At 40.1% G+C, this 12,284-nt stretch overlaps 1 protein-coding gene across 1 annotated transcript in view; it reads right to left on the bottom strand.

The window, feature by feature from the left end:
• Window positions 1–12,284, bottom strand: part of MYO3B (myosin IIIB) — a 394,785-nt gene that overhangs the window by 238,967 nt on the left and 143,534 nt on the right. The window contains exons 8-9 of the mRNA XM_078070027.1: window positions 11,966–12,121; window positions 138–234 (exon numbers count right to left, since the gene is read on the bottom strand). Of these exons, the coding sequence (XP_077926153.1) occupies window positions 138–234; window positions 11,966–12,121 (253 nt within the window). The remainder of the gene's footprint in view (window positions 1–137; window positions 235–11,965; window positions 12,122–12,284) is intronic.

Genomic DNA, 12,284 nt, shown 5'->3' with positions numbered 1-12,284 from the left:
CTGAGCTTCACCCCAAGGCTATACAAACAATTAAATTTTCAAGTGACCTTAGGAGAACATGGTCTACAAGAAAAAGGTCAGACCATTCACATGAAACAAATGTCATCAGTGAGAATTGCCTACTAAATATTTAGTACCTCATCCAGAACCTCTAAATTGACCAAATCATCCTCAAGGCAGTATTTTTCAGCATCCTCCACATGATAGGGTCTTCTGGTATGCATTCTTTCATGCCTAGAAATTTATCCAGACAACATTAGCATTAATACAGTAAAAAGTGTAGCAGAATGTAGACCACGAAAATGTTTCATTCACAATCTTCCCACGTGACATGTTCAGAGACTTCAGAGATGGGGACAGGATGTGCGGTCCAGGTCCCCAAGCTGCAGGGCCCTCTCCCTGTTGCTATAGAGCTATCTGGGGTAAGGTGAGCTCCAGACCCCAAGGTTCCCTTCTACCACAGTGAGGAACATTGCCAAATGGGCCCATCTAATACTTATATCTGCTCTTCTCAAATGCCAACCACAGCCTTTCTCGAAATAAATATCTCATGTTCTTTCTGCTCATTGTCAGGTACATAGTTCTCACCCAGGTACTGCCCTTGAGGTCTCCTCGTGCTTATCCACCAGCATCAACCCCAACTTTTCGAAAAATATTTAAAACTGAGAGCAAATATCAATGAATCAAAAATGTTTACGTTTTACCTTATTTATCTGAAATCCTTTGTTACCCATGTTTCATCCCACTCCCCTTTCCTGAATGACTACTATTTGGTGGGTATCCTTACAGTCTATTTTTAAATATTGGTCATACATGTAAGCAATATACATATTCTATGTGTTAACTATAAAAATGATACGCTGTTTCATTCTGCAAAATTGTTTTTTTCTACTCAACATTATGATTTTTTAAACTATATACATGTACATACACATACGTATACATATTTTGGTCACTTTATTTATTTATTTATTTACTTTTAAATTTTTTATTTATTTATTTGACGGAGAGAGAGACAGCAAGAGAGGGAATACAAGCGGGGGGAGTGGGAGGAGAAGCAGGCTCCCCACTGAGCAAGGAGCCTGATGCAGGACTCGATCCCAGGACCCTGGGATCATGACCTGAGCCAAAGGCAGATGCTTAATGGCTGAGCCACCCAGACGCCCTTATTTCGGTCACTTTAGTCACTGGGTAATATTATATCATATGAATATATACCAATTTATTTACTCAGTCCTTTGATCTCCAACACTTAGATTGATTCCAATTTTTGCTATAGAAACAAAGCAGCACTGAGTATCTTTATATGTATCCCCTTGTCTAAATATGTGAGATTTTTCTCTTGCGGGGCATTACTCCATAGGCATTTAAAAAACATGGCTGGCAAAAAACAAAAACAAAAACAAAAAACTTGGTTGGCAAACAATACTAATCTCCTTCGGCATACCAAAATATAGTTCTTTAAGGTAAAAAATTAGTTCAAGTCAAAGTAGGCCTTCCCATAATTCCTTCATAAAGGTATCACTACTCAAGTGGTGTAGGGGGAAAGCAGCAGCTTAGAAGTTAAAAGCTCTGGGTCCTTGTTTCAGGGTTCTGGGGAATGTGTTGTGGGCCACTGAGCAATTCCCTTAGCAGCCTGCATCTCAGTTTTCTTCATCTATAAACAGAACCTCTCATGACTGTCTGTCTCACAGGGGGCTGTGAAAGCAATACAGTTGTGGATATAAAAATGTAAAAGAGTTGAAAACATGCACCAAGTATTGTCAAAATTTGGAACCAAAAATTTGCACAACTCTACATATTACTCGGAATACCAATAACTAAGCAAAATCACGTGTAAGATCCCTTCCAGGTACTGTCAGTTCAGAAGCATCACTGCATGTCCTTCACTGTCACTTATCATGCTCACCATCATCACAGCTTCACAGGATACAGTTTTATTTTGCCAGGTCCCAGAAGCTAGCTTTACCGAACATTTTGCTGTATGTAGCAGACAGGCGTCAGCATCCTGTTGTACACTCTGTCCCTTGCTACATGCATTTCACAGAAGTAGGCAAAAAGGAAGACGCAAATTCAACAGCTCTACATATTGAATCTTGACTTTATAATATGATGGAAATGGGCAAAGAAAACATTGACTTTTTTTCTCTTCCTGCCTATTAAATTTTACTTCCCAATTCCCATCATTGATAGATTTGAAGAAGGGGTATCTGAAGTGTGGTATTAGTCATTTCCAGTGCTAGAGCCAGTTTTGCTGCCAATCCATACAGAGATCCAAAATAGATAAAGCTTAATTTTACTTAATAAAATCAAATTTATAACCTAGGCATTTTAAAAATTATTAAACACAAGGGTTTATTCATCTGTGTCCTAACATATTAGTGATGTCAAACAGAAATCAGACTGAATTGAAATACAAATTTTTACTAAAACTCGGAGCTGCTGCCTGCTTCTAGCTAGCCCTTTGCTAAACAAAACAGCAGGAGGATGCATATTTCTGGCCAAATCCTCTTCACATAAAACCTAAGCATTTTTTTCCCTTGAAGCTCATCAGGAAATGAAATATACATTTTTAAGAAAATGATTAAATCCTCATCATATTAAATATGGTTAATTTATCTCCTTTCTAAATTCCTACCTTGCTATTGTATGAAATAGACTAAATTAGAGTTTATTCTATACATCTTCAACAAAGAAAATGAGGAATTAAAAAATCATCCACAGATCTGGTTCCAGTCAAGATGGGAGTAAGCACTCTCCAATCTGCCTCCCTCCTGAATGCAACTAAATACCTTAGACAGAATGCACGGGACTTCAAGAAGTAAACAATAACAGGAAGACCGGGGAAATCAGAATTTGAAATACCACGAATCAATGGCAAGTTTCCCATGGATTATTTTTTTCCTTCAGTAACTCCTGACCCGAGCGTAAAGGCAGCCTGACCTGCGTACAGGGATGTCAGGCTTCACGCTGTATGACATTTTTACAGCCAACCAAAAATGGAAATACTGACAAAACCTCACTTGCAATATCACAAATAAATAAACTCTAGAGAAAGTTGTGCTGTTCAAGGTGAACACGTACAATGCAATATACCCCCAGGATCAAAACTGTCATCTTCTGAACCCTGCAGAAGGTTGTCTATATACCAATACAGATTTAATCTCCAGGAATAGTGCAGATGCTGTCTGCAAATCTGAGCTTGATTCTCACAAAAAAACTTCCCCTTATATTATAAACAACTTTTAAAAGATTTTACCTGCTGTGTGATTAGCCATGTATCACCTCTTCCCATGCTTGTTGGCAATCAAATTCCTTAGACTTATTTGCTTCCAAAATTGAAGCTGGCAATCTAGAAGTTGATGTTGATGCAAGGTATTTCCACTCTATCAAGACCACTTCATTTCCTCAACCAGTGAAAAAAAAATATCTCTTAGCCCCATCTCTGCCTTCCCCAACTAGTGTTCTAAAATTGCCACCTGCTTCATTTTCCTTTGGCTATGGGGTTTGTAGAGTCTACTGAAGACAAAAAAAATTACTTATTCCAGCTCTTATCTGTTTTTAAAAAAATTATCCTAGACTTTACATATACTCATAAAAAGTATTACATTGTTTTATATTTGTCTATTTTTAGTTGAAATTAATAAAAATAATTTGTTTTAAATTTTTTAGTTTTCTTTCATTAAATGATTTGTTGTCACTGGCAATTACCAACTTAAATTTCCTTTAAATTCACATGCTCCATCTAGTGCCTTACTTGAGAAAAGCATCTACTATCAATTTTTGCTGAAGAATTCCTTTCCAACTACAAGGTACTTGGATTGAAAGTTTCAAAGCTCAGAGGAATGGATAGATAGATAGTGGATGGAAGAATAGTAAAAGGCATTCTATTAAATCAAGAGGATAAGTTTTAATGACTCAAGTCATTTTCAAATCCCAGTAAAGTCTATACTGCTTTTTGCTAGATTCTTACTTGTTTTTATGAGGCTCTACGTATGCTGGCTGCCAAGCCTGGCTTCCTAAACAAATGGAGTTTGTGGGGTTAAAGCTTAGAAAGGAAGAAACTCAAAGCTCTGGCTTGGGCTGGTTCCTGGAGTTTGGGTTCATGGGGGGCGGTGGATAGTGAGTAGGACTGACCTTAGGTTTCAGGGATCAGGAAAAGGACAAATTGTTGTCAGAATTCCTGGCTCAGGTAAGCTGGGAACAAGGGCAAGTCTGAAACATCAAGTCCAAAGAAATGGGTGGAGAGTAAGAACTAGATCTGAAGAGTGGCTGAGACAGGCAGAGGTTAAGAGTTCCTGTAAGACAAGGGTAGGCACAGATGAGGCAGAAGATGGGAGAGACTTTGGAATGTCTTAGTCCCAGCCCATGAGTGAGAAACAAGCTGTAGAGGGTACCAAACTGGTTCAGACACTGGGGGGATTGTTTTCTTGGAATAAATATCTGAAGTACTGCTGTCATCCCTATAGTTTCATCTCTATGTCTGCATTATAGTTAAAATCATTTGCTTATGCATGCTCTTTAATATCTCATCAATGGGCTACAGACTTCTTTGTTCAAGCTGCTGGGCCTATGAAAGATTTTGACAAATATTATATATTTTGTCTGAAAGTAATTCCTTAATCCCTTAGCCTCTTCCTATCTGTCAAATCTGCCTGTGGAAGCAGTGACTTCCATGTAGATAGGTCAAAACAGGGCTTCACATAGGTGTGGCAGGATGCATTCTTCTCTTCACTCCCAACTATGATGAAGAACAAAGCAAAAGGAGGCCCTCTAAAACATAACTCAGGATGGGAAGGAAATAAAAATGTTTTAGCCTAATAATTACAGGAGATGTGCTAGTGAGAGAGGTTAAATGCTGCACTGAGAAATGCCTGATGATATTTTGGGGACAGTCATGCTGCGACAGGACCATTGTGAAGGATACCTCCACCTTAGCTCCTCCACACTCAGGCTCACAGCCCTCCCCTCCATTCAAGAGTGGAACTGGAAGGAGTGGAGAATGACTAACTCTCCCACCAGATTCCAGATACAAAAGGAAGTAAAATCTGTTGAAAGTGGAGAAAAGAGGGGGAGAGAAGAGAAGGAGTAAGAAAAAAGGTCCAGGCTCAAAGATGGTGGTCCTCAAGACTCTAAAAACAAAGGCTTCTGTGGCTATGGACAGAGCTCAGGGACAAATTGACAAGTTGGATAGATCAGAGGAACCTGAGAGATCAGAGGAACTCCTTTATCACACCACATTCAATGGATTCTATCTATAGTGAGGAAAATATTACTCAAAACTAGAGAAAGAGTACTATTATATTTCTTCCAAATCATTATTTACATTTCAATATACCCTTTGATAACAATGTTGATGAAAGAGAAACTTTTATTTGACTCTAACTATATAATCATGGACCTAGAATGAGAAAAACAATAGCAGACCATCTAGAGGTGATACCATTTTACTGAGAGTCAAACATGGATAGAGATACCACCTAGATAACTTTAACTACTACATGAGCTCTATCTTGACCTAAAACTTAAGTTTGTATCTATCCAACAAACATTACAATACATAGATTAAAAAACAGAATTGTTTGGGTAGCAATCACTATAGTATCTCCCTATTTTTTCATTGAAGCATGGTTTGGGCCAGAATTCCAATCAATCAGCATCTTATCATCATATTAAAGGGAACTGGATATACTCACCTTCTCTAGGCAGCACGAATCAGTGACAACATCAAAAAATTAAATATTAATTTATTCACTCAGTTACAAACATATAGACAGACAGCAGATACTACTTATATTGGTGTGGATTTATTTTGTGTCTGTTAGGAGGACAGGACGATCTTTAACCTCCTATGTGTCAAGCATCTTTAGCACTTGATAATCATTCAGAAGTCATTCATTTACACAGGAGTCCAGGAACTCACGAGTGTATGTAATATGGTGGATGTGAATGTGTGTGCATGTTTGCAGGTAAAAGAGGAAGTGAATGAGCAAGGCTTACTGGGGAAGGCTAGACAGTTAAGCAGTGACAAATCTGTTTAAAGGTCACTGCTGCAGGTTGAAAAGAAAATCAGAAAAGCTGAGGTCATCGTTTTAATCAGCCTCAGGCAAATTGCAAGGGTAGAATAAAAATCCATTAAACAGAGCAGAAAACAACCAGCAACTTAATTCTCCTACCAAATAATACTTAGAATAGACCCCTGGCATTTGAGGGTTTAACATTTGTGGTTTCAGTCAGTCCCAAGCCACCTGCAGGGGAAAGACATGCTGGATCTTGTAATTTTACTAAGGATTGCCGTTGCGCCCATGATGGGAGATGGGAAGGCAGGAGGGAATCACAGCCCAGCCAGCCCAGCACCTTCCCTACCTCCACTCACATTCCAGACAGTGGTTTTGCTCTTTTCCCACTAATTCTTATGAATTAAAACAAAACATGTTTTCATGTCTACTCTGAACTTTAATGATGACACATGATACTAGATGATGTTGCAGAATTCAGGGGTTTTAAAACTGGTTTGGGGGAAAAGTCCGGTTGAAGGTCAGGGAATGGGAGCTGATGTAAAGGAAATGGCCAAATTGTTTAAAAGCATCCCTGACAATTAAGTAAAAAAATATTGCCCTCAACTATTGTTCACAGGATTTTAGGGGTTTTTAACCTCCTTTGAGACAGTAAGCCTTGGTTTAATAACTGCTCTACCATACCTGAATCAAATATATGCTATGGCAAAATTATAAATTACTGGAAAAACTTAAATTCCAACAGTTACACTCATACACCATAATCAGCATTAGGAAATGAGTATCAAATTTCAACACAATGTTGCTTTTCTACAGTTGCCTCACATACACAATGTGAAAGGGAAATGGATCATAGCCTCACTTTCCACACAGCGAGACCACTTAGAAGAATGCTTAGATCCAGGAGAGGGGAGATGGGGCCTCACCATTCAAACCCTTCTTCATGCACACCGCAGCTCCTGCTCTAAAGGGAACAAGCCCCAGTGATTCCCAGCCTTGCTCCTGAACACTTACTTATCTCAACAGAACTGAAGTAGACCACTACCCCATAACACTCTTGCCCCAGCTTCACTTCCCACCTACTCACTGTGAAAAGGTAGGGGAAGGGGCATCCTCCCTGCTCCCTTCTGCATTTCTCAGCCATACTTCTCCTTAACCAATCTTTCCCTTTTAAAAATGCCACATCATCCTTGTATATCATCTCCTCCAGCACTTGAGCCCCATTTTCCTTTCTCTCTGCCCATTCCCCTGGTGTCAGTCTTAGGTTTCCCCACCCCCCACCAATCACTTTGTTAATTCTTCCCACATGCTGATCTCAGGGTTCGTCAACTTGTCAACTCTCTAACAACTTTGATTTCTAGCTCCACTGAATTTGTCCACAAGTTCAGACATGACTAGCTCCCACTTATTTCTCAAAAGTTCCCAAGATCTCAGTTCTACAATTCCTGTCTCATCATCCACTCATGGAATCTGCTCTTTATCTACATTGCAACTACCAGTCTTTGACCTAGACCAGGCCTCAAAAGTTAGAAAGCCACTACTGGCTTCACTTTCTTCCAAATCCCAAAAAGATCTGAAAGATACTCTCCTACTCATCTTTATTCCTCTGCCCCCTTGTCCACCCATCATGTCTGTCAAGCTAGTCTCCAGTCTGAAGACCAGAGTATCTGCTTTCTCTACTCCTACCCCTTGTTGCTAAGAATTGCTAGAGATAATAGGAAAGGCAGTGGTAGTGATGGTACATTTTTTGAGAGGTTCTGGTGCCAAATGTTCTACATGCATTATCTTAAACAGTGATTAACTTCACTACAATGGAATGCTATTCAATTAAGTTCCTCTTGGGTTTTCTGCGCTATTGAGCAATCATGTCCATCTTTAGTGGACCCTTTATAATATTCCTCCTCGTGGCTATTTCAAAGAGTTAACATTTTCCTGGTGTCCACAGCCCACTCCTAACTTTGAGACAACCTTGCTTAATTTTTTTTGAAAGATAAAGGCCATTCACCACGAGCTGCCTCATAGGACCCCCTCTCCCTACCCCCACCCTCACTCCTGAAATTTTCTGGATATCTTCATCTAACCTTTCTGTGTCTTTCCCAACCTAGAGGGTCTTCCTAAGGTCAACCCTCCTCTTAGGCCCTTGTTCCCACTTCCTCTTGCTTCCTCTATATAAGATCCTCCCCTTCACCTGTCCAAGTTTGCCCCATCCTTTAAGAACCTGCTTTCTTCCCCTCAAACCATTAACTTCTGTCTCCCATGGAGAAAATACTAAAGTTGACAGAACATTCCCTCCCTTTGCAGGAACAGTAAGACAGTTTTTCCTGTAGGTCTTATTTCTCTGTATTTAGTTCTCAAAACTAAACAAGTCTCTCCAGCTGGGGGACCTAGGGCTGTCTGGAACACTGTAGAATGCTTACAGAAAGCTGGAAACTTTGTGTAATATCTGGAAGTACTTGACATTGCATTTGGTAGGTTAGGAAGAGGAAGCAAAATCTCTTTACTGATCTCTGTCTCTTAGTGTCTTTACAATTTCTGTTTGATTGTAGTCTTAACCATGGCAGAGAGGCAGCCCAATTGGGGTAACACTTCTCTCTCTCTCTCTCTCCCTGATCTCTCTCATCCAATCCACCACTAAGTCCTCAATATCTTCTGTTATTTGCAATTGCCACAATCTGCTCCCTTGTCTCCCTGGCACCTGCCTTGCCCAGCTTCAATCCATTCTCTACACTGCAATCAGAATGACCTTCCCGGAGCACATGCCTGCTTAAAAACCTTCAGTGGCTTCTGAGTGCCTGAGACAAATCCAAGCTCCATAGCCCATCATGATCTGGCCCCTGTCTGCCTTGTTTCTCCCCTCCCCTGCTCCATGCCAAGCTCCAGCAATGCCAACTAAGTGTTCACCAAATTCCTTAAGCTCTCTCCAGCCTCCGTGCCTTTGCCCTTGGCTCACTGCTCATTATTCCCCTCTACCTAGAATAATCTCCTTCCTCAACTCTTCCATTTGTTCTTCAGGATGCTTCAAGGATCATCCTCCCACCAGTTCCAAGGGTCTTTTCTTCCCAGGTGTCCCAGGAGTTACCCCAGCATCCCTTTATCCAGGTACTTTTCATGTTGAACTGTTCTCATCTGATTCTTGTCTGTTTCACACACTGGACTCTTAGCTCTTTATCAGGAACTGTATCTGATTTGCCTTTGTAGTTCCTCTGTTCAGCAGAGGGCCTGACACATGCACACATATAAATGTCTCTTGAACAAATAAATGAATAAATTATATTTTAAATGAGATAGAAATTGATATTTTTAACATTCAGTAGCCCAGTACTGTTATTTTCATGATGTTATATGATAAACAGAGATGAATTTATACTAATTAAGGCCGAGAGGTAGGTAGTATTAAACAGAAGTGAAGGACTCTGAATTAAATAGACCCCCGTATACTACTTCCACCACTGCTAACACTGTGAGGGTTAACTCTGTATCAAGAGCTAGTCTAGTTATTTTTTTGTGTCATTTTATTTTTTATTATTATTATGTTATGTTAATCTCCATACATCACATCATTAGTTTTTGCTGTGGTGTTCCATGATTCATTGTTTGCATATAGCACCCAGTGCTCCATGCAGAACGTGCCCTCCTTAATACCCATCACCAGGCTGACCCATCCCCCCACCCTAGTCTACTTATTTTTTATGTATGGACTCACTTGGCCCTCAGAAGAACCCCCATGTTATAGAGGAGGAAACCTCTGAACAGACCAATGTAACAACCTGTCCCTGAGGGACTGAGCTGGGATTTAACCCTGGCAGCGCCACTGGCTTCAACCGCCACACTGCGCTGCCTGCTGCACAGAAAAGTGGTAGGTGGGGCATCTGCCTCACTCATCTATTACTTGCCTCAAGTCTGCTTTCGTTTCCCCACCTTATCTTGTAAACGCACAACTTTAGATATATGGAGTCACCGGCATGAAATGGTATTTGCGAGTTTTCCTGGGTGGGCTTAAAAACACCTATGTAGCCAACCCCTTGCCTGCTGCTACGAGGCAGGGGGCCGGTTAAGTGTCCATTACAGGCATCGTGTTCCCTTTAGAATTAATTTTCCTGCCTCTTAAGGAGAGGGTTGTTTAAAGTTTTGATTCTTATTTGTGAGGTCGCGGGGTTTTTAAAGTTTATTTATTTATTTATAAAGTAATCTCTACAGCCAACGTAGTCTCGAACTCATGACCCCGAGATCAAGGGTCGCATGCTCTACTTACTGAGCCAGTCAGGCGCTGTTGGTTGTGTGTGTGTGTGTGTGTGTGTGTGTGTGTGTATGTTTAATGACTTTCAAAGAAACACAAACTCCTGAGTGAACCTGAAGATTACAAAGACCCTGTAAGAAGCCTTTGCCACCATATATGACTTTCGATAGCAAAGAAGTTAAAAAGATAATGAGAAATGAGAGAAAGTGGGTGAGAGAGACTGGAGTCTGATTTTTTTATGCTAAAAGAAGGAACATCTTTAAAAAGAGAATATACATCTGGACAGGCAAAGTCAGGCAAATGTGAAAAGCTGCATAACTTTGCAACCTAAGTCTTAGAAATTGTTCTGCAGCAGATTTCAGAACATAGAGAAAAGGAGGAGAAGACTGATTCAACTTACAGCATTTAAATGCTGGGTTTGTTTTTTCGCTTGGCCTGTTTGATTTGATTTCATCTTCCTTTCTGGTGCTGGTGCTGTGTGTGCTGGGGGCGGGAGGGGGAGCTGGGGAGGTGAGTGGTTTGGGGGCAGAGGCTGGTCTACAGGAACAAAAACAGGGGAAGAAAAGGGATTTTAGTTCCTTGGGGCTTAAACACAAGTTCCTACTGCTTCAAAAATGTACCAAGTCACAAGAATTTCTCTACCCTATGGGCAAGCCATAGAAACACAAATGACAGTCAAAAGGGGGAAAGAACAGGAAAAAATTTGTTTTGAGCTATCCAAAAGGGAACTTGGTGGTGGTAGGGGAAATCAGCAAGATATAGTCACCTTGAAACTATGCCTCCAGCTGCAAGAGTTCCCATGCTTTTTTGATTTGTAAACAGTGTTCTGCAGAAGACATGAATATTTCCAGAACTTGTGACTAGTGATATTTTATTTTCTTCACCTCCAGTCCTTCGAATGTTCCTTTAATAATAATGGATTAGAGCTTATCTGCATCCTGGCCAGTTTTATAAAACCAAATAATTGCTGAGCTGGGAAGCAGGTTTATTTGCATTTAAAAAAAATTTAAAGAGAAATTCTGCCACCCTATGGACAGAAACCAAAGATCTATTTCTTAGAGACCACCACAGAATACCATTTTAAGCAACTGCCCCTGAAAATAAATGTTTATTTCTTAAAATCTACCCTTTAGAAAAATGGGGCAGGGAGGGAGAATCACAGTTGTTTTGGATAGCATAGACATCGCCTGTGGGGGAAAAAAATCATTTAAAAATACTAAATTGCCTCTAGGGAATTTTTAACTAAAGAATAGGGTCTCAGAGCACATTCGTGAAAAATCCTCCAGTGTTTCACTTGTAATCTTTCCAAAATCACTTTACAGCTTTCAGCAACGGCCAAGTAAAGATTTCTCACGAGATCTCAGCCATGGCTGTTTTCATACAGCTACCTTTATTGGTTTTTAAAAAATTCATATTTATATTAAATATAAATATATGTGTGTGTTGGTTTCTAACCAGAACATGAGGGCAGAGTGGGATTTCAGCCACAGTTGAGAGAGATTAGCCATTAGAGCACAAATGGACAGCTTGTTTCTAAAGCTCTCCTGATCTCATCCATGAGTATGGAGTACTTAATGTCATGTAAATGAAACTCTCAAAAATGCAGGGATATGATAATTACCAGTACTAATGCTGGGCAAATCAAAACACATGACATGCCATTTTTATAAATAACCAGAGAGAGGAAGTAGGAAGATGCCATGTACCATACCTGGTTTTAACAACAGGGTTTAGATGCTTCTGGTCTTGGAGGACCGTGGCCAGCTGTTTTTGCAGAAATAAAGCCTTCCCGTGGGCTCCTTTAATAAATGGGTGGTCGAGGAGATGTGTGACAGAAGGCCGCTTTTCAAAATCCTTAATAAGACACCTGTTTGCAAAAATCAACAAACAATCCAAAGTACAATCTTAGATACCTGGTTCCCCTGTGAATATGAGAGAGAGGAGGCAAAAAAAAGTTCATTTATAAAACCTGATCACTAACCTTACACAGCTCTTTCTTTATTCATATGTACCAGAGGGTAAAAAAAATA

The sequence above is a fragment of the Halichoerus grypus genome, chromosome 4 (genome assembly GCF_964656455.1).
Source record: "Halichoerus grypus chromosome 4, mHalGry1.hap1.1, whole genome shotgun sequence".
NCBI lineage: Eukaryota > Metazoa > Chordata > Mammalia > Carnivora > Phocidae > Halichoerus > Halichoerus grypus.
Note: the sequence above shows the minus strand (reverse complement) of the source record. Positions and strands in the feature narration are given on the sequence as shown.